The 25541-nt window shown below is 33.6% G+C and overlaps 2 protein-coding genes across 2 annotated transcripts; one reads left to right on the forward strand and one right to left on the reverse strand.

Annotated features, from left to right (window-relative positions):
* The first annotated feature begins 938 nt into the window (after window positions 1-938).
* On the forward strand, window positions 939-14679 carry LOC21396838 (probable LRR receptor-like serine/threonine-protein kinase At1g53430). Its single transcript, XM_024162080.1, has 23 exons — window positions 939-978; window positions 1527-1689; window positions 1817-1888; window positions 4105-4176; window positions 5021-5092; window positions 5201-5272; window positions 5397-5468; window positions 6079-6174; window positions 6458-6529; window positions 6651-6722; window positions 8023-8088; window positions 8192-8260; window positions 8527-8586; window positions 8698-8751; window positions 9049-9098; window positions 9329-9711; window positions 10135-10330; window positions 11296-11430; window positions 11728-11843; window positions 12133-12343; window positions 12906-13143; window positions 13673-13823; window positions 14295-14679. The coding sequence occupies exons 1-23, from the start codon at window positions 939-941 to the stop codon at window positions 14598-14600; spliced, it is 2838 nt and encodes a 945-aa protein (XP_024017848.1). The 3' UTR covers window positions 14601-14679.
* A 3588-nt stretch (window positions 14680-18267) lies between these two features.
* On the reverse strand, window positions 18268-24689 carry LOC21396839 (disease resistance RPP13-like protein 4). Its single transcript, XM_010092708.2, has 2 exons — window positions 24567-24689; window positions 18268-21175 (listed from the first exon to the last, which is right to left on the reverse strand). The coding sequence occupies exon 2, from the start codon at window positions 21150-21152 to the stop codon at window positions 18570-18572; it is 2583 nt and encodes an 860-aa protein (XP_010091010.1). The 5' UTR covers window positions 21153-21175; window positions 24567-24689; the 3' UTR covers window positions 18268-18569.
* Between the last annotated feature and the right edge of the window lie 852 nt (window positions 24690-25541).

Genomic DNA, 25541 nt, shown 5'->3' on the forward strand with positions numbered 1-25541 from the left:
CTTCTGCTTTTTACTGAGTGTATTATCCATTTGAATATCTTTCTCATTTGGCTTTCAAGTTCTGGCGTCAAATTTCAGAGCGCAGCTATAGAATATTTGCCTGCTGGTGAAAGTATATATCCTTCGTTAGCTTCTTTTGTTTATTTATTTTGTTTTTCAGTAATCTTCATCACCTTCTTATACAATTGATTTTCTAGGCTTTGGATATTAATATGTATGTAGAATTTAAGTTGTTTGATAAATGGGTTCTTGAGAGTTAGTACCAGCATGAATCAAGTTTACTTTAGAATATAAACAAAATGCACACACACACACACACACACACACATATATATACAGATCCTGTTTGACATCCTGTTTTACCGTATTTGGACAATAAAATCCCCGCATGATAGGTAAGAAAATCATGTAAACGTACTTGGAGTAGCTGTGTGTGAAATGTTTAAAACATTAGCAGTTTCTTGTTTTCTCCGACATCCCAGATAAAGCTGTTTGTGAAATGTTTTAAAACATTACTGTGTTCTCTCTCTCTGTTTTTTTTTGTTTTTTTTTTGTTTTTTTCCAGTCCAAAACTCTCTTCTGAGATGTTTAGGTGTTCTTTGGGGCGTCCCTTGCGTTGTCGTGGAGTAATTAGCAGAGAGATTTGCGGTTTTGTTGATCCATATATCTGTACTATATTTACCTAATATGCAGATTTTCTTATGTTTCTGGTTAGTTCTACTGGCCGGATATATATGTATGTATATAGTTTCTAGTCACCATTATTCCTAGCTTAATGTCATCAGAATATTGTACAAGCTTGCAAAGTCGTAGGCAAACAATTACTGACTTACTAGAAGCTTCATTACGGTAGCAATTCAGCGATCATGGGGTCTATACGAAGAGCGAGATCCAATTGTGTTGCTGAAGTATAAGTCTCCTAATGGGTTACTAATAATATGTTACCCCTTGGTAGTGTGCTAAGTGTAAGGGAGCTAGGTATGTGCCGTAGTCTGTCTTCGTTCTTGTCTCTGTCTTGAAAATTAATTTTGAGTGATACACTTGGTGTTTGTGTATGTGGCATATGATTGCTTTGGTGTATGAGAAAATTTTGTGTATTTGTTAAAATACCGTATAATTATATTACCATTAAGGTGATAACGAGTTATTAGTACATTTTAACGTTTTTTTTTTAATTAATCAGAAAACAATACTAAAAGGAGTCGGATAACTCCCTTAATTAACTTTTTTTTTTATATTTAATTTATATGTTCTTTAGTATGTAATTAGTGTTACGAATACGTACAAGAAAGCTATTGCTCTATTTCTATTTTTATTTCATTTATGCGAATTAACCGTGCTCTTTAATTAATTGATAGTTCTATATATATTTTGCTACTATTTTCCTTCTGATCGATGCAGTTTGGTTGGCTTTTTTTTTTTTTATTCTTTTATTACTTGAAAACAAAAGGCTGCCAACACATTACATTTGTTTTCATAGAAGTTTAATTACTGGAAAATAACTAGTGTACTGAAATTATTGGCAGCTATTGCTCTGGAAACCATTCGAGAGGCGTTCGATTCGAGCACAGAATTAGACGTTGAAATTTCTCGCTCGCCTTGCAAAAATCATATTTCCACTGCATATCTTATTTGCGAAAATTGTACCTACAAGGAGGACAATGAAAAAACTTGCCACATCACCAAATTGTAAGTGTAAAAAAGGATTGGTCAATGGATCTTGAAGGGCCTGGATTTTGAAAAAGATTTGATTTCGTCTTATAAATTTGAAATTGACAATATTGTAAATAACTAATTTATGTTTTTGTACTGGCAGGAGATTAGGTAACTTGGGACTGGGTGGAATTATACATGATGCAGTTGGTGATCTTCAATATCTAACCGAAATGTAAATTTCTTTTTTTTTTTAATCTAAGTCTCTCTTTCTCTTACTGCTCATGGCTTGTTTATGCGGCAATATAACGGTTTAATTTCAATTTATTTCCTTTCGTTTATTTAATAGATCGTCCATAAGACCAAAACCAAAAATTTAGCCGCACTTTTCCTCGATATATCTAGGAAGGAAAAAATTGGTGAATATATTCAAGAAAAATTCTCCGGTGGGGATGAGCGGTGAACCTACACGTCGAGAAGAGAGAGAGATATATAAAAAACAAAGAGAGGGTAGCATTTTGGCCGGAGCTCGTTTTTGGCTTTATATATATATATATATATATATATATTTTCACGAGCTCAGTGATGAGGCTAAGATGGTGGCAAGGACGGTGATGGCTGTTGTGAGGCATAGGAGTTGAATTCTGAGATGAAATATGGAAGGATTGTTAGTTGTTTTGGAGTGGCTTTCCAAGCGCGTCGTTTTTCATGCATCTTTGCTCTTTTGAGGTCTCATCCTTTGTGGTGCGAGCATTTGGAGGTGTCAGAAGTGTCATATTGGGCGGCTTGTGTGGTGCACATGCATTAGTTCAAAGGCTTATTGACGGTGCTTCTCTCCTCATTCATTGCACGGTCTTTTTCTGTTTTGGGCATTGATAGTCGACTCTCAGTTGAAAACTTTGGCCTCATTTGTTTTACCGATTTGAGTTTTCAATTCTAATTTTATTATAGTTACAAACTCTTATAAAATGTCACATACAGTTAAAAGCTCTTACATAAAGTCACATCTTAACTTGAATTGTTGTTGTCTTTTTTTTTTGTGGTTGTTTTTTCTTTTCTCAATTTTATTTGTATTGAATGTGTAAGAATGGTGGAATTTTTTTTTTTTTTTTTTTTTTTTCCCGTTTGTTGGATTTGTTTCTAGCCATGTGTGCGCTTGATATTTGGTGTACACTTCGATTGTACACAACTTTCCCTTAAGAATTTCAAATTTGAGTTCACTGGTAGAACCAGCTATTTGCCAGTACGTGTTTCTTGTAGTAGGAGACTATGTATTGGTGTTTTTATTGTCTTTTATGTCATCAAATATATTTTCGATTTCAAAAAGAAAAAAAAAATCTATGGTAGGGTCCATTGTTTTACCCTAATAGTATAGCGTTTAAGAGTTTAATTTAATAGCGTTCAAGAGTTTAATTTATGAGTGTGCATGTTAAATATATTTATGAGCAACAATTAAACATGATAAATAATATTCTCAATCATTAATTTTTTTTATCAATCTATGTTATATATGAATAATACTAACATTCATCTTGACAACCACAGGGATCTATCCAATAATATGCTTCAAGGAAGCATACCAAATACCTTGGGGAATTTGAAAAATCTTGAAACCCTGTAAGTCTGTGCTCTATTGCAAGTATAAGTCATTTTTCTTGTAATACAGTACACATATTACATATAATAAATAGGGTCTGTATATATATGTTCAGGGATCTTTCGCACAATCAACTAACAGGACAAATACCAGGGGAGTTAGAGAACTTGAAGTTGCTTGCATATCTGTAAGTCTTAGTTATGATCAAATTATACATATTTTCTGAATCAAGAAATCTATTATAATTAATTAGCATGGCTCAAGTCTGATTTTTGTCTAGCAGTATTGATCAATTAATTTTGATCATATATGATATATGTGCTATGAAAGCGGGTCTTGGCACCGTGGTGGGAGCGCTTGCGTTTGCACCCGGGGTCTAAGGTTCGAATCCCGGAAATGACCTATTCTTTGGGGGATAAGACTGCTTACATATGAGATTGAGCTTTCTCCCGAGCCTGTCATAGTACGGGAGCCTCTTGGCACCGGGGTCCGCCTTTTTTTTATGATATATGTGCTATATATTTTTTGTTAGTTGAGAGATCAAATTGTCAGTATCGTACTGACTAGTGTTACGGTAAATAATATTTATTAAAGAAATTATAATATAAATATGATATATTCTAATTCCAATCATGCAATTAAGTCCAAAAATTAATTACTTTTAACTACATGATTTATATGCCACAGCGATCTGAGTTACAACTTCCTCGACGGACGTATACCATCATCACTGGGTCGACTGGATTTTCTGGAAAGATTGTAAATTCACATATTTTCTTCAACTTAATTTGCAAGACGAGATTCTGTCTGTACGTGTATATAATTATGTATCTCTAATGGGGTTTGGCTTGCAGGGCTCTGGACTTCAATATGTTATCAGGCTCAATTCCCGATGAGCTGGGATCTCTCAGTAATCTTGCTCGTTTGTACGTCAATTATTGTCCCTATAACTTTTTTTTTTTTTTTTGGTGGGTTTCGAGTTTTGACTGATTTTGAATAGAATTTCCTTTCTTTTTCTCCTGCTATTCTTTTTTTTTTCTTTTTTTTATACGTCCATCCTAATTTCCTCTCTTTTTCTCCTGCTAGTTTGAGTATACTATCCTTCTGTTAGGTTGGCGATCTCTGGCTCCTTTATGCTAATATATAGACCACAGATTATTTGACTATATACCATTTTTAAGAGGTGGTTGTTGGTTTTTACCATTTTAATTCATTTCTTTTGATTTGTATAACTTTCATGTAGTATAAAGTTTATATTACCCTTCATTAATTTATATCTAAATTCCCACCTTCAGTTAATCACCGATTAACTCCTGTTAAGTAGTGATTAACTGATTAGCTCTAGAATCTTAGATAATCTGTGATAAACTATGTCTGGTATCCTCAAGTTAATTACCGATTAACTCAAATTAATCAGTGATTTACCGATTAATTAGAAGTTAATCAATTATTAACTAGTTATCTAAGGGGTAAAATTGTCTTTCTATTTATTTAAAGTAATATCTTTTGAACTTTAATTGACCACTCTCTTTTATTTATTTATTTATTAAAGTAAAGTTCTAAAGAGCCGGACAGAGTTTGGTCGCCTCACATGCGGTAGGCTCCACTGACCCGACAAAAGGTGGCAGGGCCGAGCCCGGCCGCTGCAGCCTTGCTCTTCAGTGCATAATCAATCATATCGCACACTTTTTAATTAACTCTCCTGAATTACCCTTGACCTGACATTAATTAACCTTAATTTCCATGATCTTCAATACACAACTGTTCAAGGCAATTAGCTGAAAACCAACTTTCCGGTAGTCTTCCTTCCACACTTGGAAATCTGAGTTCTCTCATAGAGCTGTAAGTTATGTACACAACAGATTCTAGAACTTATACCAGTGAAGAAAAAAGAGAAAAATATTAATGAAAATTTGGAAATTATACTTTTCTTTATTAATACTGTTGCAGTTGTCTTTCATCCAATTATTTAACCGGGAAATTGCCAGAGAGTTATGGCCAACTTCGCAAACTGCAGCAGTTGTAAGTGTTCTCTCCATTCTCATAATAATGTCATTCTACGTGCAATAAGTTGTTATAATTCATACGATATCGTCTAATGTTTACTATAATGATCATTTCAAAACGACCTAATTTGGCGATGCAGTAAAGCATCTGGGAATAGTTTATCTGGTCAGTTTCCTCATTTCGTAAAAAACTGGCCCGAAATCCGGAGTCTGTAAGTTATCATTTCTTAAGTATTTACGGTTGTTTCTATAGCAATTTATTTGTATGAGCTCAAATATCTAGTTACGGCGTTTTAATATTTCAGTTACGTTTGGTATAAAGGTTCAAATCAAAATAATTTTAGTTTTAGAACTAGAATCATGATTTATGGTTTAAATTTAAAGTCCAAACCATAGTTCTAGAACCAGAATCAGAATCAGAGGTTTGAACCATCCAAAATCAAAGAGGCGGTGATTTTATTTTTTGAGATAGTTCTAGTTTAAAACATCACATCAGAATTCAAACTTTGAAAGAACTATTCAAATCAAACACTGATTTTTAAAAATTATTTTTTACTTTTTGTAAATAAACAAAAGTTTAAACCAAAATCATAATTCCTGGCTCTGAAAATCTCATACCAAACGCAACCTTCTTGTTCTTAATTACTAAAAACGACACGAAGCTGGGTGCATCTGTATGATGTAACGACTCCAGTACTTTTGTTTCAACTAATAAAACCACTCGGTTTATGTATATGTCACATATTTAACAAATATAATCGAAGTAATTATAAATCTCCAGCATTTACTTGCCTTAGATTCTGAATTGAACTGCTTTTTTAGAAAAAGCTTGCGTTGCTCTTCCAGGAAATTATTGGGAAATAATTTTGAAGGACCGATACCAACAGAGGTTTTTAATCTGTCAATGCTTGAGTCTCTGTAAGTGTAGTACCGCCCATCTTATATCACTTGATTTACGAGTTTTCTGCATACACTATGAGTATGTTTTTTTTTTTTTTTCATAGGTTTTAATAAAAAAATTGAGCTGAATTTTAAATTTTTGTGAGGAAAAAACTGTAGCAAAAAGATTGATCAATAGTTATCTGAATTGCGAAAAAAACATGATCTATATTTTTGTTAATAATGATTGTACATACAATTTGCTTTTTGTTTTTTATGGGGAAAAATTGAATTTTATTTTTTTGGTTCTTAATTCCCACAGGACCATAAGTGATGTCGGAACATCCTCGTTCCAGTTGCCATCGTCCCCACACATTCCCCAAATTAAAACGCTGTACTTTTTTTTAAAATTTTTTTTTCAGGTTTTCCCATGAATGAGTGATTTTAATCCTAATAGAACTGGAATCAAATATTGTCTGTTGAATGATCTTTTCCTTTCCTCTCTCCTTTTGCAGGATACTGAGAAACTGTTCAATCAATGGTTCAATCCCCATGTTCATTAGTGAGTCTTCATCACTCAAATTCCTGTAAGTTCTTATAAAATTCTCAAATTAAGAGCATCTCTAATCTTGCTAGCTATTTCATGTCTTTAGTCAAAATAACTAATGAAATTTTTTTTTTACTCCAACCATTAGCCAAATGGCTTTACTATTTTAGAAAATAAATTCCACACTAGCCAAATCTATCTAGTGAGAAGGGGCTACGCATTTTATTTTTTTATTATTTTATTCTTTGAGACAATTACTTTTTGAATTAGTAAGTTAATTCTTTCAAACCGTAATAAATGCAAACGGTTCAATAAATATTAAAGTAATCTATATATGTTTACTTAAAATAAAGAGTGTAGTTAGAGTGCCTCACGAGCTACATTAGCTAAAATTTAGAAAAAGTTTGCCAAATTACAAGAGCGCTGTATATGTATGTATGTATAGTTCAAGTCAATTAGCACTATGTTTTATTGAACAAAGCATAATAAATTGAAAGAATTGGTCAGCGAAACTGCGTTCCTAAAGTCCTTACCCACCACCCCCACACCACCCAAAAAAAAAAAAAAGTTCTTAGCTAGGATGTGTTTGTGCGGTTTTCCAAACAACTTTCGGGAGTTGCTCAGACAAATATTCAAGGAGAATATCCAAAGGAATTAAAATGACAGAAGAGGACAGAAAGCTTTTGGCCTAGAGATGGAATTCAAGTCCTCTCAACAATCTTCATCGCTTTCTAATTATACGATAACTGTCATGACCAAATGAATATTCTTGATCCATCTTGATCATAACACGTCATCATTTGTTTCCTATTAGGGTTTCTCCTAGGACATTCCGCTTTTGGAAGGCCTCATGAAGCCCTCCTAATCCAAGAAAAGTCTCTTTCGATTATGTTATTCACTTTACACGCGTCTCATTTGGGTTGATCACATTAATTAGAGGAAGATGAGACATGTGTCATTGCATCAGGATCCTTTCTCCCTGACATGAGTCGTTCCCGCCTTCCTCTCGACCTTAGTCTATTTTGGTCTCGAGGCGGCAGAATTCCCTATCAACCTCAGTCTCATTCCTTGATCGAGATCTATGCATTCCCTCAATCGAGGTGGGAATCAATATCCTTCCATATCTCGGTTCCTATTTTGTTTCCGGCCACAGTCTGTGACACGTGGCATGATCCTAGACCGTCTCAAAAAAATCCTCCAACAAGATGCATAATTTTTGACACATTGGTAATTCAGAAAGATGTTCTAGTATTGTAGAGATATTAGTACTGTCCGTTTTAAGTTTAAATTTAAAAGTAATAAAAACGCCAAGTAATATCCTATGAATTTCAATTTTGCAGAGATTTGAGCTTCAACAACCTAACAGGTGGAATTCCAGAGACATGGAAACCGTTTTTAATTCATATGTAAGAGAAAATATGATATTACTTGTTCTTCTTAATTGGTTGATAAAGAAAATCAAAACCGCAGCCTAGCTAATATATGATGTATATGTTTTTCCTTATATAGGTCTTTTGCAAGAAATAACCTTACCGGAACCATTCCTGCGTGGATTTTTCATTCAACAAGAACTAGGATGTATGATTCCACACCTGAAGTCATGTCCTTAACTTTTACATTCAGCTTTCTTATTTTTTTTGGCTGAATATTTTACATTCTGATTTTTTGTTTGGCATGAATATTAATTTTACGCTCCTTGTGATAAAAAAAAAAAAATCGCTCTTATTTTGGTTAGAACATAGAACGGACTAATTTCTTATAATTAATTTTGCGTGTGAAACATCAGTACTATCGGTACATATGTACTTTTCATGTTGTATACTTTATGTTTTCAAATGCTGTAGGGATTTGTCATACAATAACTTCTCAGAAATAAACGTCCCAGTTCCAGCCAAATTAAATCTGTGAGAACCAAATCTTGACTTTTTTTTTTCAATTGTTGGTGTAAATATTTTGTTAGATATTTATCTACCTATCTATCTAGATATAAATGTATATTTTTTTATTTGGCTCAGGAACTTGTTTGCCTGCTGCTGCTGTCAGAGCTCCTCGACAACTCTCCCATACATGTGTGGTGATATTTTCTCTACTCAGCCGTTTATAAAACAAGTTTAGATCTACCGTGTCTTCATTTTCTTATCTCGTTGGCTGTCTCTCTACTATTTATTTACCACGCCATTTAAATTTAATAATCTGACCACATAAATATAAACTAAATGTTAAAACTACTCGAACAATTTAGCACGTGTCAAAATTAAATCGGAGAGACAGCTAACGAAACAAGAAAATTGGACAACAGATCTTTGATTCTTAAAAAACTCAAAAGTACCATTAATTTCTCATAAACTAATTTTAGCTACTTTTAGGCTTAATCCCTCGCAGATGGCGGAAGCATATTTCCCCAAAAAACGCAAATGTGAGTTTATTCTTCAAAATTATCATTTTCTTTTTCTCCAATAGAATCCATATTTTACTTATTTCTCATAACTAATTTGATAATTACTTACAAATAAATATCATGATATTTCTGTCATAATACTCGGGATCTCAAGTTTTTAATACCAACCAGTCATTCAATAACTCATATAAAATTTGATTCAATTTTGAAAATAGCTATATATAACATATGTCTTTCTTCTCTTGCAGTCTTCTCCTTGTGCATAAACTGTGGTGGAGATCAAATAACCATCAATGAGGATATTTACGAGGCAGATAATAAAACGGACTATTTCTGTGAAGATTCAAACCGGAACTGGGCTTATAGCTGTTCAGGAGACTTCTTCGTAGAAACTTTCAATTCAAGTGATTTTATTCAAAAAGAGCCCTACAAAGTATTCAATCCTGAGGCATCCTTATACGAAAACTCTCGGCTCTCGCCGGTTTCTTTGAACTACTACGGCCTAAGTCTGTATGAGGGGACTTATAACGTCACACTTCACTTCGCTGAAATTGTCTACAAAGGTCTTCACGTCTCAGAAGTCGCAAACTATAACAAGCTAAGCAAACGTTTATTTGACGTCTATATTCAGGTCCCTATACAAATATAAACATTACCATACATACATACATACATACATACATACATGCATGCATACATAAATGCATCTAGAAGAACATCCAAATACCTAATACTAAGAGAGCGAGGGGTAGACTAAGAATTACTTAGGCTGACATAGTTAGGCACGACTTTCAAGATCTAAGATTTCATGAGGGTCTTGTGTTTAATAGAGCATACTGAAAACGAGAAATTCATATAGCCGACCTCAATTAATTTGAAATTAAAGCTCGTATTTGTTGTTGTTGTTTTTTGTTTTTTTTTTTGCCTTAAAATCAGAAACCATTATCATTAATATAATCAAGTATAATAACAGTTTCTATAGTTTATCTTTGTTGATTCAATAAACTAATATAATTTTTCGGTACCAATTAGTTTTTCAATACTATTAATGAAGGGTGAGAGGGTACTGAGTGATTTCAACATAAGAGACGAGGCAGGTGATTATTACAGAGCAATCAATAAAACGTTCAGCACTCAAGTAAAGGGTGACGGTTTATTGGATATTCACTTGTATTGGGCCGGAAAAGGGTCTCAGATCAAGAAACCTTCTTACAATGGTCCGCTTATTTCAGCCATTTCCGTCAATCCTGGTAAATGTTGTTTGCTTTATTTCCTTACCTTTTTTTATTTTTATTTTTTATTATTGCAATAAGGTCACAACCGGTAGTACAAGCTGAGATTTTCTAGCCTTTTCCATTGCCAGTCGCTCATTTTCGTCTACTAAAAAGAAAGAAAAAACAAGCCAAGAAATCTTAACATTACTGACAGTACTTTCAATTATTACTGTTTTTTAACCAATTAAAAATTATAGCGTAAAATTGTTGTATTGTTGCAGTAGAATAAATTTTCGGCCCCGTTTGCCTCATTGATTCAAATCAAAACTTAAGTTTTTACTCTTGTATTTTCTCTCACAAAAATTAAATTTTAACTTTTTGTGCTATATATATATATATATATATTTTTTTTTTTTACATAAATTCACTTTTTAACTTGAGTTGAAAACTCAAACCAACGAAATGAATGAACGATGTTTTTTTTCTCTCCAAGTTTGTGGTGTTTTGTTATCTAGTTTCAAAAACCTAGTGGTACGGTTTTGTTCAAAGTAGAAAAGGATGGATGTACTTTTTTCCCCTCCTGATTCTTATAGAGAGGGTTTAAGTCGGGTTCTCCAAGAAAAAAGTCTTGATCGGCTTCTCATGTGGGGCAATTATCAGTCAAGAATTCTGAATAGTTCTTTGTTTAGGCCGCTCTTCTATTTTTGCTGTCTTGAGCCTTTTTGGCTTGTTTCTGTAATTTCCCTTCCATGACCTTTTTTCTTTCTCTCTTTTTATTTTTAGTTATAATATTTTGAGTGGGAGCTTAGTGTGGCAAGAGTGGCTAGAGGGTGCCAACCTAGTTAGATACATTTACCCTCTTTCTTAATTTATATATGTGTATATATGTGTATATATATATATATATATATGTAAATTACTTGATTAATATCAAATTAGCCATTTTCATAATTTTATACGTTAATTACAATTGTTGGCTAATAATAGCTTCCATCACACAGATTTCAAAGTAGGAGGTGGTGGACTATCTCCCTTGCATATATCATTGCTTTCTGTAGCTTCAGTCATAATTTCTCTGCTGCTGATGTTACTTTTAGCCTGGGCAATGGGATTTCTGGAATCCAAAGAATTACAAGGTAAGAGTAGTAGACAAGACACGTACATACTTAAGCTAGCCCAGCTCCAAATATGAAATTTTTGAGGCCTCGTTCATTTTATCGATTTGAATTTTTAATTTTTAATTTTTATAGTTAAAAACTCTCAGAAAATATTACATCTAATTTTTTCTGCTGCAGTTAAAAACTCTTAGAAAATTTCACATCTCAGTTCGAATTGAAAACTCAAATCCACAAAGTGAATAAGGCCTGAATGTTGTAAATTATCGCTTATCTAACATATATAGAGTTTTGATAAATGACCTTTATTTTGTACAGCAAAAATAAAAGTAGGTGATGGAAAAAATGTCACCCTCAAAGAATTAATAAGAGCTACCGGAAACTTTAGCCTCAAAAAGAAGATCGGAACCGGGAGTTTAGGGACAGTTTATGAGGTAATTATAATTAATTTTATTTATTTCTCTACTCCGTGGTATTTCCTTAATTTAGAAGGAGAATTTCCACGATAGGGTATAAAAAATACTCCACAAGTATGGCTCTATTTTAAATTGTTAGAAATATTATTTAGTTTTGATTTTTTTTTTTTTCATTTTGATGTGATTTTAAAAGATCTAACAATTAAAGACATGCAATTATGTATTACCGATCAGTATGAGTTACGAAACGACCGAAAGAAAATATGAGAGGTCTTTGATTACTTTTTAATTATTTCTGATCAAGCAGGCCGAAGTACTGGAAGATCAAAAAGTGGCTGTCAAGAAGCTTTCCTCCCGTTATAAGAAAAGAATCCATAAACTAAAGCTCGAAGTTTTTAACATGAAATCATTGGCACATGAGAACCTCCTTAAATTGTGGGATGTTCATATTGGAAAAGGCTATCAGTTGCTCGTTTATGAATATATGGAATACAAATCCCTAGAGAACGCCTTATTTGGTAAATCTTCTACCACTGTTATTTGTTTTTGTTGAATCTAGGGCCCTTCTGACAAATGTATTTAAATTTTATGATTTTTATTCTATTACAGTATTTTTCTCTCATACAAAAAATTTGAATTCAAAAACTTTCCACTAATAGTTTTCTTGCAAAGTTCTCGTCAACAAATCAAAATTACTACTTGAATGTGCGAACCAAACGGGCCCATGCTAGTGATTAATAATAGGGAGAAAGAGAGAAATATGCCAAGATTTGAGATGAATTAAAATTAATAGGCCAATAGTTTACATAAGTTAATAAATAGGCCAAATTACTGTTTTCGTCCATAACTTGTCTGGTTATGAACCATAACTTGATAAGTTATTATTCATAATTGTCCATAACTTGTCTAGTTATGAACCATAACTTGATAAGTTTGTTCATAACTTATCTGATTATGAATTATAACTTGACAAGTTATGGCATATTAATTTTTATAACTAAAAATTGGCCTATATACTTTCTTAAACTTTTTATATTGGCCTATTTTCTACTATTTTCCTTATAATATTAAATTTTGCAGGGTCATGTCATTTACCCAAATCGAAGCTTAATTGGGAAACTAGATTTAGCATTTGCCTTGGAATAGCGAGGGGTTTGGCGTATCTACATGAGCCTCATAGATCGGTCATTCACGGCAACATCAAGACTGCTAATATTCTTCTTGATGATAAGTGTGAGCCCAAGCTTTCAGACTTAAGATTGGCAGGCGTTCATAGTGATAAAGACCAGCTTTTGCTCATCAAAGAAGAAGCACCAAAGTAAGTGACAAATAAGGAATAATTATATCGCGATGTGTATTATTGGTACCTCTGTGTTAAGAGAATACCAAATCGTTAGTGAAAAAATGCATCCGACTACTTTGATGCCATTATAATTGACAATAAAGTTTTTTTTTTTCTTTTGTCTTTCAGATTAAAAATATACTGAGATTTTTTTAATCAAATCATTCTAAAGGAGGAGTGTACATGCCGTTTTTTTGTTTCTTGATTTTTTTTTATCATTTTATTGTATTAAAGAAAGTAATTTTGAGTTTTACTCAAAAAAGGCACGTTTTTTTAAGTACTAAATACCTATTTAATATTTCTGAAATAGTATTAAGGTACCAATCTACTAATTCGATAAAACAATACGATAGAATTATAATTATAATTAGCTAGCTAACTAGCTAGACAAACGTTAATTTAATTCAATTCGGAACTCCCTCTTTTTCTCCCCCTAATTCTTTAAACATGGCTTTGAACTTTCCATGATTCAATTTGATTTTCGAATTTCTTGTTCTGACGACAGAGGAATTAACGCACCAGAATATTTTCAAGGAATTTTATCACCCAAGACTGATGTTTACAGTTTTGGGATGGCCGTCCTGATAATTGTCAGTGGGAGGAAAAGTGAAGTAGACAAATCATGCGGCCAGGGAATGGAGTTTCTTCTGGACACGGTAAGAAACTACGTCTGTGTTTGGTATGAGTATTCATGTCATTGTTCGAATTATTATTATTCGTGGCTCATTACAGTATTTTCTCTCATAAAAAATACACGTAAACCGAGAATAATTCTGAATCTGTGAACCAAACGTCTAATAAATTAACTGATGTTATTCTATGATCTCAATTAGCTATATTTGGAACGCGCCTAGATCATCAGCCGATCCAAGTTAGCAAATTTAATGGTCAAAATTGGAACTTAAGTAATAATTTAAATAATTTTTAGGCTAACTTTTTCTAGTTATAATTTATGAAAAATGAATGAGGACATCATTAGTGCTAAGCACCACTATTAATAAAAGGCGAGTCTCTCTTATAGGCCCTCACTTTCTACTAGTAGTTGTTGCGCAGCATCTCTGGTGCTCTATAGCACTGTTCATTATGAGTTAGGTCACGCATGTTTAAACATATATGTTGTAACGCAGGCGTATGATTTACAAAGTAAAGGAAATAGGCTGATAGAGTTGGTGGACAGAAACTTGTACGATTTGTACGATGCAAAACAAGCGCTCACCCTGTTGAATCTAGCAGTGAAGTGCACCAGTTCGAGCCCGAGTATGAGACCAACGATATCTCAAGTTTTGAGTGTTCTTGACGGTAAGAAAACACTGAGTGATGTTGTTCTGCCTGATCCATCTACCTCAAGTACTACTGTCTATGGAGACATCGATAAAGCGGCCGATTCGTCCAGATCAATCACACAGGTTGTCGATATTGAAGGCCTTAGTTAGTTTGATATCCCCACTTCGATTCGTCATGAAATCAAGGGCAAGAATATCATTGATTCATGAAGCGTTGCACCCCTAATGATCAGGCATACTCTCATTATGTACAGTAGTTTGTGCTTTGGCACTTTTTCCTTTCATGCTTCGTCTTTAGTGAAACAGAATATTGCTAGCTGTTTGTTCTGTGAATGAGGAGTTTCTCCGAAATATTTGTATAATTTTATTTTGTTGTTGTTTATACACTGCAGCCATGTGTCGCTGTTTGATTGGATGAAAGGAAAAGACAGGGTCCCACCTGCTGCAGCACTGACGCAATCATAGCCGTCGATCTTTTTGATCTGACGGTCATGAAAAACATCGTTTTTATTATTTTAATTATCATTATTTTCTGATTATTTTTAAATCGATTTTGTCCCCTTTAACACTATTTTGCACCAATTTTCGGTGCAATTAAAATAAAAATGCTATAAATGATTAGGAAAAAATAAAATTTAACAAAATACTTTAAAATAAAATAAAATAACACCTTACTAAATAAAAAAAATTAAACAAAATAAGATAAAATTAATACAAAACACAACAAAATAAGTTAAAATTTTAAATTAAATAAAAAACTAATTTAAGACACAACAAAAAAACTTAAAAAACTTGAATTTGCAATAAAAAAATAATGTGAATAATTAACATATATATGTGCAACTTTTCAGACCGAACCAAATATAATTGAGTCACCATACTCTAATACGTTTCTTTTATGCTTTTTTTTTCCTTTTGTTCTTTTTTTTTAACAATTTGCATAACCGTAATTTTAAATAAATCATGCGCGTCACTTGGAATCATTATCATTTTTTCCCGATTATTGTTATTATTTATTTTTAAGTGATTTGTAGCCCAAATTTTAGCACCGTTTTGTACAGAATTTTTGATGTCATACAAATGAATCTTAACTTAAAAAACTTGAATTTGCAATAAAAAAATAATAACACACAGATTCATGTGAATAATTAACATATATATGTGCAACTTTTCAGACCGAACCAAATATAATTGAGTCACCATACTCTAATACGTTTCTTTTATGCTTTTTTTTTCCTTTTGTTCTTTTTTTTTAACAATTTGCATAACCGTAATTTTAAATAAATCATGCGCGTCACTTGGAATCATTATCATTTTTTCCCGATTATTGTTATTATTTATTTTTAAGTGATTTGTAGCCCAAATTTTAGCACCGTTTTGTACAGAATTTTTGATGTCATACAAATGAATCTTTACGCGAGCTAAAAACTAGTATAAAGAAAAATGAGAATGGTAACTCAAGAAACGACAACATGACAATGGTTTAGAAAAGAAAAAATAGAGAGAAAAATCTACTTGACCCTTGAATCTCTATTTTTGAATATTTGAGTTTAGAGTGTTCCCCAAATTTTTCATTTTTTTTTCTTTTACTTTCTAAAGCACTGCCAATTTAGCCGTAAAACTGTCTCCAAGTGTAAATGCCTATTCTTTTCGCAACTTGAGTTATAAAGCGAATTTCACGTGAGGAAAAATACTATAGTAAAAAAGTTGAATTTGAATTTTTGTGAGAGAAAATACTGGAATAAAAAAATTTGAATTGTGATTCGAGTTATGAAAAGAACATGTATCTACAACCTAGATTTACTTTTGAAATGAAAGGATAATTTGGTGTATATTTAATTATCTTTTTGAATTTTGAAGAATTGTTGTATTTTTGCTTTCAATTTTGAGAATAAAGAATACACTATCATTGTCATTGTGTTGGGCCAATGATACCGTATTCTTTATTCCCCAACTTTTTTCTTTTTCTCAAACTTGTGAATTAATTTAGGTGTTTATCCACTGGATTAAGATGTGCAACCACTAGCTTTAATCACGCGATTCGCCCCTGATTCGAATCATAATTCGTGGTTCGTTACAGTATTTTTTCTCATAAAAAATATACGTAAATCGAAAATGATTCTAATCTCATGGTTCTAATTTATGAGTCAAACGTCTCCTTTATTTACTTTTGAAATGAAAGGATAATTTGGTGTATATTTAATTATCTTTTTGAATTTTGAAGAATTGTTGTATTTTTGCTTTCAATTTTGAGAATAAAGAATACAATATCATTGTCATTGTGTTGGGTCAATGATACTGTATTCTTTATTCCCCAACTTTTTTCTTTTTCTCAAACTTGTGAATTAATTTAGGTGTTTATCCACTGGATTAAGACGTTCAGCCACTAGCTTTAATCACGCACCATGTGTGAGCGACGCATCAGGATATCATTGTACGACAAAGCTGATTTTTCAATAATTTCCAAATGAAAAATGCTTTGGCGCACTATTATGTGTTAAACACTACAATTAATAAAAGATAAGCGTTATAATATTAGATTTACTTTTTATTAGTGTATGGTGTTTAGTAGCATAAACATTTTTAAGCATTGTTCTGTCCAAAGTCATACCAAGAGAGTATCACAAGCATGTTGTATATGATAAAAGGCCGGCAAGACTATGTGGATTGGTGTTTTTTTAAGAAAAAATATTATAACGAATTATGAATTATGATTCAAATCATGACACGAATACACTAACAAAACGCACCTTATTTGATTCACGCTTAAGAACATCTGACATTCTAGTTAGAGCAAACAATTAATATTTAGAAGTTTCATAAAAAAAAAAAAAAAAAAAAAAAAAAAAAAAAAAAAAAAAAAAAAAAAAAAAAAAAAAAGCAAAAAATTAAAGAAAACTAGCGTATGAAATCTGTCCAAACTAATTCAATGGGATTTGAATGCAATAGGGATGTACATAGAATTTTCTTTCGAGCCTAATTAGCACTGTTGTGCACCTGTTCAACCCCTGCCCGAGTTTTGAGCTTTCTTGTTGGTAAAATAAGTTGATTCCTCCACTTCTCCGATGTAAGTTCAAGAAAGTGTTATCTGAAAGGGCAAATAAATTACCAATGATTTATCAATGATATAAATTGCATGTCTTAAGATTTTACAGGTATTTACCAATGATCAGAATTTTAGGTAAGATGTATACTAGTGAATATTATGGAATTGTCCATCATCTCATCAAGTTTAGATTTGTTCAAATTTATAACGGTATTTATATGGGACAATTGTGCTTGGAGCTTTTCGCAGAACAAATTTCTTGTTAATAAAAAGAAAACAGAAAAGAAGAACAATAAAGATTTAACGTGTTCAACAATATGCTTACATTCACGGATTAAGAAGATATGGAGAATTCACTAGTAAGGAGCACAATAAAAAGGACTCCATATAAATACATATTACAAAACTCAGAATCGGGTACATTATCCAAAATTAAATTAATAAGAAACTTTCTTATATGAAAATAATTACAAAGCTCATAATCGGGTACATTATCCAAAATTAAATTAATAAGAAACTTTCTTATATGAAAATAAGTACCAACGAAATCAAAACTATTAATAAAGATATTTTCTAGTCTAATACTTGTTTCGTCTTACGTTGGTTTGCAGATATGATTTCTGTCAAAACATCGAGTATTCATCTGAATTTAATAGTACGCATGCAGCTCTGTTTCATGTGGTTTACTGGTTTTCCATCTTTGGGCTCTTGACATTTTTCTTAAGAACAGTTCTACACAAACTACAACAAAATATATAGATGCAATATATCTACACAAACATTTGATATGTTACATCACTAAATCCAGTTTTAGTTGGACATAGATACAACATTCTTTAGTACAGAAACCAATCCATGCAGCTTAAACGCACACTAACAAAATTAAACAACATTAATTACTTTTAACTTATTAAACAGCACACACTCCCAAAACCAACAACACCAGTATCTAACACACACGGTCGACGAAAAGATACAAGTATCTATTCAACTCACTGAGGATCAAATGCCACCATGAAGAAAGCAGTTTTCAGGCTTCATTTGGATCCATTATTGTTCTTTCAAGGTGTTCCTTAATTTTTCCGCCAGATCCCAGACTCCTTAGCTTCTTGGGGGAGATTTTTCCATTGGACGTAAGGACTAACCTCAATATATTTTCGTTCAGGCATAACTTTCTCAAACTCCTGCCAGTCTCCAAATAATTTCCCCAGGTTCTTCAATGACAAACCTTCAAGTTCTTTCCAGACGTATTCCGAACGGACAATTTCAACTTGAGGAATGAAGCTGCTGACGTCTCCATCCTCGACACATAGATATTGCAATTTAGGAAGGGTTGAGGGATGAATCCACTTCGGCATCGCCTTGCATTGGTAGTTTCGAAGATACAGCTCCTTAATGCCTTTAGGAGGGTACAGACAATCTACCATTTTCAAAGCTTTCGGTCTCTGGCATTCACTTGCGTCAATGTCTAGAACCTTGAGATTTTTGAGCTCTGAGAGAACTTCGTTCAGCTCACTTTCTAAGATTTCAAAGTCATCATTACTTATGACCATCTGCAGCTCTCTAAGTTGGATCAGCTTCGAAAGCTCATGCAGATCACAAGCTTTAGCATTTTGCTTACTAACCAATCTGAATCCAGTGAGATCTTGAAGACCTGAAAGCCTCCCCAAACCCCGAGGTAAATACTCGAGGGAACAACCTCCCAGGTGCAGGACAGTGAGTTTCTTCATTCTTGTTATTGACGAGGGTAGCTTCTTTAACTTTCTGCAACCAGTAAGGATCAACATTTGGAGATTTCGGAGTTTACACACTGAAGATGGAAGTTCCTCTAGACTTTTAACTTCACTTAGATTCAAACACGCTAGGCGCTCAAGCGAAGCAATCCAGTCTAAGAGATTCTTCACCCTTTTCTCATCCAGATTAGTGCAACCACCAGATAAATCCAACATCCTGAGGGACAGTGGAAACCCCCAGTTTGGGCTGATTTCGATGGGACTGCTTGTCACGAGTACCAGCGACCGGAGTTTTGAATTGTTTCCAAATGAATTGATATTTCCGATCATTTCATCAACAAAACCTAACCAGTAAGAATCTTTCTCCCATACTTGGATGCCCTTTTCATTGAAGGCGCAAAATGACTCCGATTTTGCAATCTCCATAATCAACTCTCGTACCACATCATGTACCTTGCAAGTGTAAACTTTCCCATCATAGTTTCTTCGACGATCAACTTCGACCAGGCATCTACTGACTAGGGCTGAAAGGTATTGATAGCCCAACTCTACCACAGATTTGTTTGAGCCCTGCCTCGATACAAGGCCTTCTGCAACCCACCAATGGATTATCTGCTCAGCCCTTATCGCATGGTCTTCAGGGTAAATTGACAAACACAACAAGCATTGCTGAAGGTGAGCCTCAAGTTCTCCATAACTCAATGCGAGAGAAGCCTTAACCTTATCATCCTTTACTCCAAGTACCGCCAACCTATCATGAAAACTTTCTGACACCTGTGTCCATATAGAAAGGTCCTTCTTGGATGCCAATAAGGATCCGATTGTCTTGATTGATAGTGGAAGCCCTCCACATTTATCCAGTATCTCCCTTCCTTTTTCCTCAAATCCCTGGCTTTCACATTTCCCTTCGGTCGAACGAAAGGCAAACTTGGTGAACAACCGCCAGCTTTTTTCTTTATCAAGTAATTCTGGCCTATGAATTCGCGATGCTTCAGAAACCACTTGGCCCGCCACACCTTCATCCCTAGTAGTAACAATGATGCAAGTTCTTCCATTTTGTATGGTTAGAGCACTGCGAATGTTATCCCACCACTCGATATCATCGATGCTCCACACATCGTCCATGACAACAAGATAGTTTGCATCCTTCTTAATTTTGCGCGCATCACTGAGTGCTTTGAACAAGTGACTCCTATCTGATGTTCCTCCTCCCAATTTTGTCAACAATTTTGCTGAAATTACATCCTCCTGGTAATTCCTTGAAACAGTCACCCATATGGTCTGGAAGACTTTTTGAATTTCTGTATCATTGTAGATTTGTTGGGCAATGGTAGTTTTGCCCAAGCCCCCCATCCCCGCAATTGCAATGCATTGGAGCCCCTTGTCGCGCTCATCGATCCACCCTTTTAGCTTCTTGATGGCATCCTCTAATCCAATTATCTCATTTGGATTGAAATCCTGCGACGCCAATATGCGTTCCTCGTTTTGGGAGTGATGACCATCTTCAGTACGAGATTGGCTTTCTGGTATGTCATATGCTCCTAAATCCTTCAAATTTTGTTGCATCTCGGAATTAATCTTGTTCAACTTCTTTCCTGCTTGATGCAAGAAGATTAGATCACAACGATCCAAGAAACCGCGTAAGCCGTCATCCTTGTATTCGCGTCTCATTAGGCAATCTGTCACCACATCGTCAGCTTCGTAAATTAGTTTCCTCAGCTGAATCAAGGCTGGCTTGGCATGTCCCTCTTTAAGCTTGTGATTAATAACATCCTTGTTCTCAAGGAATTTCTTGGCCACTTCTAGAATTTTCTTTGTCTGATCAAAGTGACCACCAAAGCCAAGTGCATAATGAGCTTCCTTTCCAACACCCTGAACAACTTGCTCCGTCAAGGCCTGGACCACAGCACCTGCTAACTCCATTTCTGTTGTTTGAGTTTTACAAACTGCGAAATTCCGAGTTTGAAATCATTAATTAGGGAGCAAATTGCTGATATATAGGAACTTGAGTAGTCTTTATCGTGACAATTTTATAGTTATAGACTGCCATCATCTTTCTAAATGTTATTTCATGTCCTTTCTTTCCAACTGAAAATTGTCGTGGCATATAGGATTAATCCTAGTGGAAAAATTCTTCTATTGAAAATTATTTTAGGGTACTAACTTAATTAGAATGTTTTATAGGATTAATTTGATGATTGTGGTTCTCTCATCTAACCTTCATTTATTATAGGAATAATAAGAAATTTTCGTTTAACATTTTACCCTATAATTTTCAAAATGTAATATATGTTTATGCATTATGAAACATTATATAAAGGAAAAAAAAAAAGCTCCTTTTGTTCGACTTTTAAAATGAAAAATTGGCTCATGGTATATAATATGGGGTATTTTGGTAATCCAATCAATTTAAAATCTAATTTGAGTTTAAAACTTAATTTTAATCTAAAACTCGAAATTAAGTTTTAATCGAATTATTGTGATTGCAAGCATAGCCTAACGGTAATTCAACACTTGACTCCACCATAAGATAAAGAGTTCAAGTCCCCACCTCAAATTAAAAAAAAAATTCAAATTATTGGTATACATGCCACCCATCCTTCAAATTTTAAAGTTACATTATAAATTTCGGGTTGACCATACCCAGCTTTAGGCTTGTTGGGCTTTAGGGCCAAGCCAAGCCCACCATTTGTCGGTCCGGTCATGTGAAAATAATTGGCCAGCCCGAAATTCTCACTCGAGCCACCAGGCTGAGATTGGGTGGCCCGAACTTTCACCTCTAGCTGGCACATATGACGGAGTAAGGCAAGCAATAGGTGTCTGATGTGGGAAAGTGATGGAGTACCACCAATATTTAGGCGATGAATGTTATGTTTTAAAGATAGTTCATGAAAAAAAAAATCTAATTAACTCTATATTATAGTAGGAAAGTTTTCATGTACGTGCTTATCATCTACCTATAAGTCCTAATTAAGAAGTGGAAATATTGAAAGCTATCCAGCCGAACATAAACTATGATAGACTACATATTTGTATGTATCAATAATTAAAGTTATATTCTATGCCTTTTATGATATATATATTTTTTATTTACAAAACAAAAAAAAAATGAAATTTCCTAATTTACAAAACACATTGGTAAACTTAATTTTATTTTTTCTAAAGGTCTTCTCTATTTTAAATTGGGAAACAAAATTTCTTATTTTAAAAATGTTTTGAAAAATATTTAGGTTATTCTTAATGGTCAAGCTGGGGCGCTGCCAAGATAATATTAGTGTAGGAAAAAGGTCAAGGACGAAACTGGAATGGGATCAATGTTATGATGGGCAACAATCGAACTTGGTGGGAGTCAAAGTAGACCTGACCCTAGGATAAGACTTACGAACGTTGAGCGAGGGGCTCAGATTGAAGTTGGATGAGAGGTCAAGGTTTTTGTAAGTGAGTTCGATGCCAAAGGTTGGGTCATGTGGGGCCTAGTCAAAATAGGGTCAGACAAGGTTGACGCAAACCGCTATGTGTCGAATCGAACTAGAGACTAGGTTTCATGACCGTGGTTGGACCAAGGTCAACCAACGAGCTAGAGTGAAGGCAAAGGTCGATGCGAGGCAAAAGTCAAATCAAAGTCAAGGTCAATTAGGGTCAACATATGACCCGATCGGGGCTGAGGTCGCGATTGTTCCAAGGCGGACGAGGTTCTCTATGGCACCGAGGTCAGATCGAGATCGATTCGATGCTAGGCCGAAGCTAGATTAAGGTGTGGTGGGGTCAATTCGAGGCCGACATTAGGTGAGGGTGAGACTACCTAGTCAATGCCATATTGTAGTCGAAATTGGTCGGTGTTAGACTACGACTAAGGATGGGGTCAGACAAACATCGGGATTCAAGTGAGAAGTTGGGATCGTAGCAGTAGTTAGACCAAGGAGATGATATGCTAGGATCGTGGTTGGACCGACATGTCACGATCAGGTTGAGCATATGGCGGATTCCGTTCAAGTTGGTCGAGGTTAAACTGGGGTTTATAAGGGCTAGGATTGAGGCCGAGGTTGGGTTATGCCGATGTCGGACCTAACCTTGGGCAAGGGGATTGGGGTTTATGTCTGCCAACGGGTGGCTTTTCCTAAAGTCCTTATTTTTATTTATTTATTTATTTTTGTTTCCCGTTTTTCTACTTTTTTCCGTTTGCTTAAAGAATTACTACCAAGATAACTCCAAGCCCTTCAAGTTCCTAATTAATGAGACAATTCGGCACATAGCTCTATTGAAGGTGCAACTTGAACAAGATAATATAATCCTTGAATTATAACAGATAAACCTCAATATAGTTTAATGCTAGTATTCTATCAGCTTTTATAACCCACTAAGCCTCAACCAGAAGAGTGGACGTGTCAGCGGTTTCCTACGTCAAACGAAAAATTATATATTCTTTGAAACAAATGATTATTAGGCATATTAGCTACAAATTATATATTACTCAAAGTTCGTAGAACTTATAAGAACAAAGTTAGGAATAAAAAAAAAAAGGAAAAGAAAAAAAACTGGGATAACAATGAAAGATGTTTGTTTTTCAATGTTTTTTGGAAAAAAAAAAAAAAAGACTAATGATATGAAGCAATTTTTATGGGAATACACACATCTACATATCGAACATATTTGCATACAAATCATGCATGACCGTGAAACATAAACATACGTACCAGTATATATATATATATATATATTTATATATATATATATACACACACACGTATATACCAAACACTTCATGCCCATTTAGTTCATGCATTTAAACTAGTGATTCTTAATTCTGACATTTGAAATTTAAATTTTTTTAAGAAAAAAATACTGTAGCAGAATCAAAATCATTAATTTAAACGCATGAAACAAATGAGTCATTCAATATTAAACAAAAATGCAAATTACTTTAATAGAGAACCGGAATACAACCGAAGGCCATAAAAAAAAAAAAAAAAAAAGTCTAATAAAAGACCATTTTATAAATATGAACGTGACATGTATACACGAACGCACGCACATATCCACAAACATACAAATTTTTTTAATGGTTAAAACTGATCGTAGAGAAGAAAAAACTTCAAATTTTGTTTTGAAATGGTAAAAATTTCATATATAGACACTGCATACCGAGGAAAAAGAATTTGAAAACTGAAGAAATTAGTAAGAGTTTGCCATAAGTTGAAATTCTCAATGTCAAGTAACATAGATATATATATATATATATATATATATACACACACACACACACACACACGACAGAGGAATTGGCAGGTTTTATCACCAACTAATTAACATTAATCTGTCTAATAATTATGAACTCACCGGCCAAGAACAGATCAAGTAAGTCTCCTTCGCATCACTCCGATATACCTCTACTTCACTGCCTTGTCCCACTAGTTCTCCGGCTGTCACTAAACCCCAAGAATTAAAATACAGAGCACACAAAATTACAGAAATGATAAAAAAAAAAAAAAAAAAAAAAAGAGTGAGAAGAGGAAATGAACTTGCGGACTATTATCCTTGGGGGCGATTGAGATTATAAGCCTAACTTATTCTTATAGAAATACTTTTGTTATTTGTGTCCCCAAACTTTAGATTTATTATCATTTAGCCCTTTGAACATTAAAAACTTCCACTTTATGACTTCAAACTTTGAATTAGTTTCACGTAAATGGTTCATTTATGACTATTAAAAATATTTTTTCACGTAAATTTCTTTTTATAACTGATAAAAAAATTTCTTTGTAAATAAATTTTTTTTTTACCACGTAGGTTATATTTTACTAGTTGTAAATGAATTATTTATACGGTAAAGTATTCATTTATCTCGTAAATTATTATTTATTTCAAATAGTTTAAAATATGTTATTTATTTAATTTCATTTTAAAAATATGTTATTTACTATCATTTTAGTATCTTAACCTATCAAAAAGATATGTGTTTGGTAGGATGGATTTTAAGAAGGAAGTAAAGGGTTTGGTGGAAACTGTGTATCCTTCCTTTGTTTGGTGGGACGCAATGAAGCATTCAGCATTGTGCTAGGGAAAGGAAAAAGGAAGGGGCTGCCTTTCCATGGGCCCCACCAAAAACTGATCCTTCCATATGTGGACGGAAAGGAAGGGAATGACTTACTAACACTTTAAAATTACAACTTTACCCTTGTTTTCTCTCTCTTTTATTAATTTAAAAAAAAAATTATAATTTTTTCTACCTTTTGTTTTACCGTTTACGTTTCTTTTATTGTTTATACTTTTTTTTTTACGCTTCTTTTATATATTTTTACATATAATGAACCT

This window comes from Morus notabilis, unplaced genomic scaffold, assembly GCF_000414095.1.
Source record: "Morus notabilis unplaced genomic scaffold, ASM41409v2 Scaffold802, whole genome shotgun sequence".
NCBI lineage: Eukaryota > Viridiplantae > Streptophyta > Magnoliopsida > Rosales > Moraceae > Morus > Morus notabilis.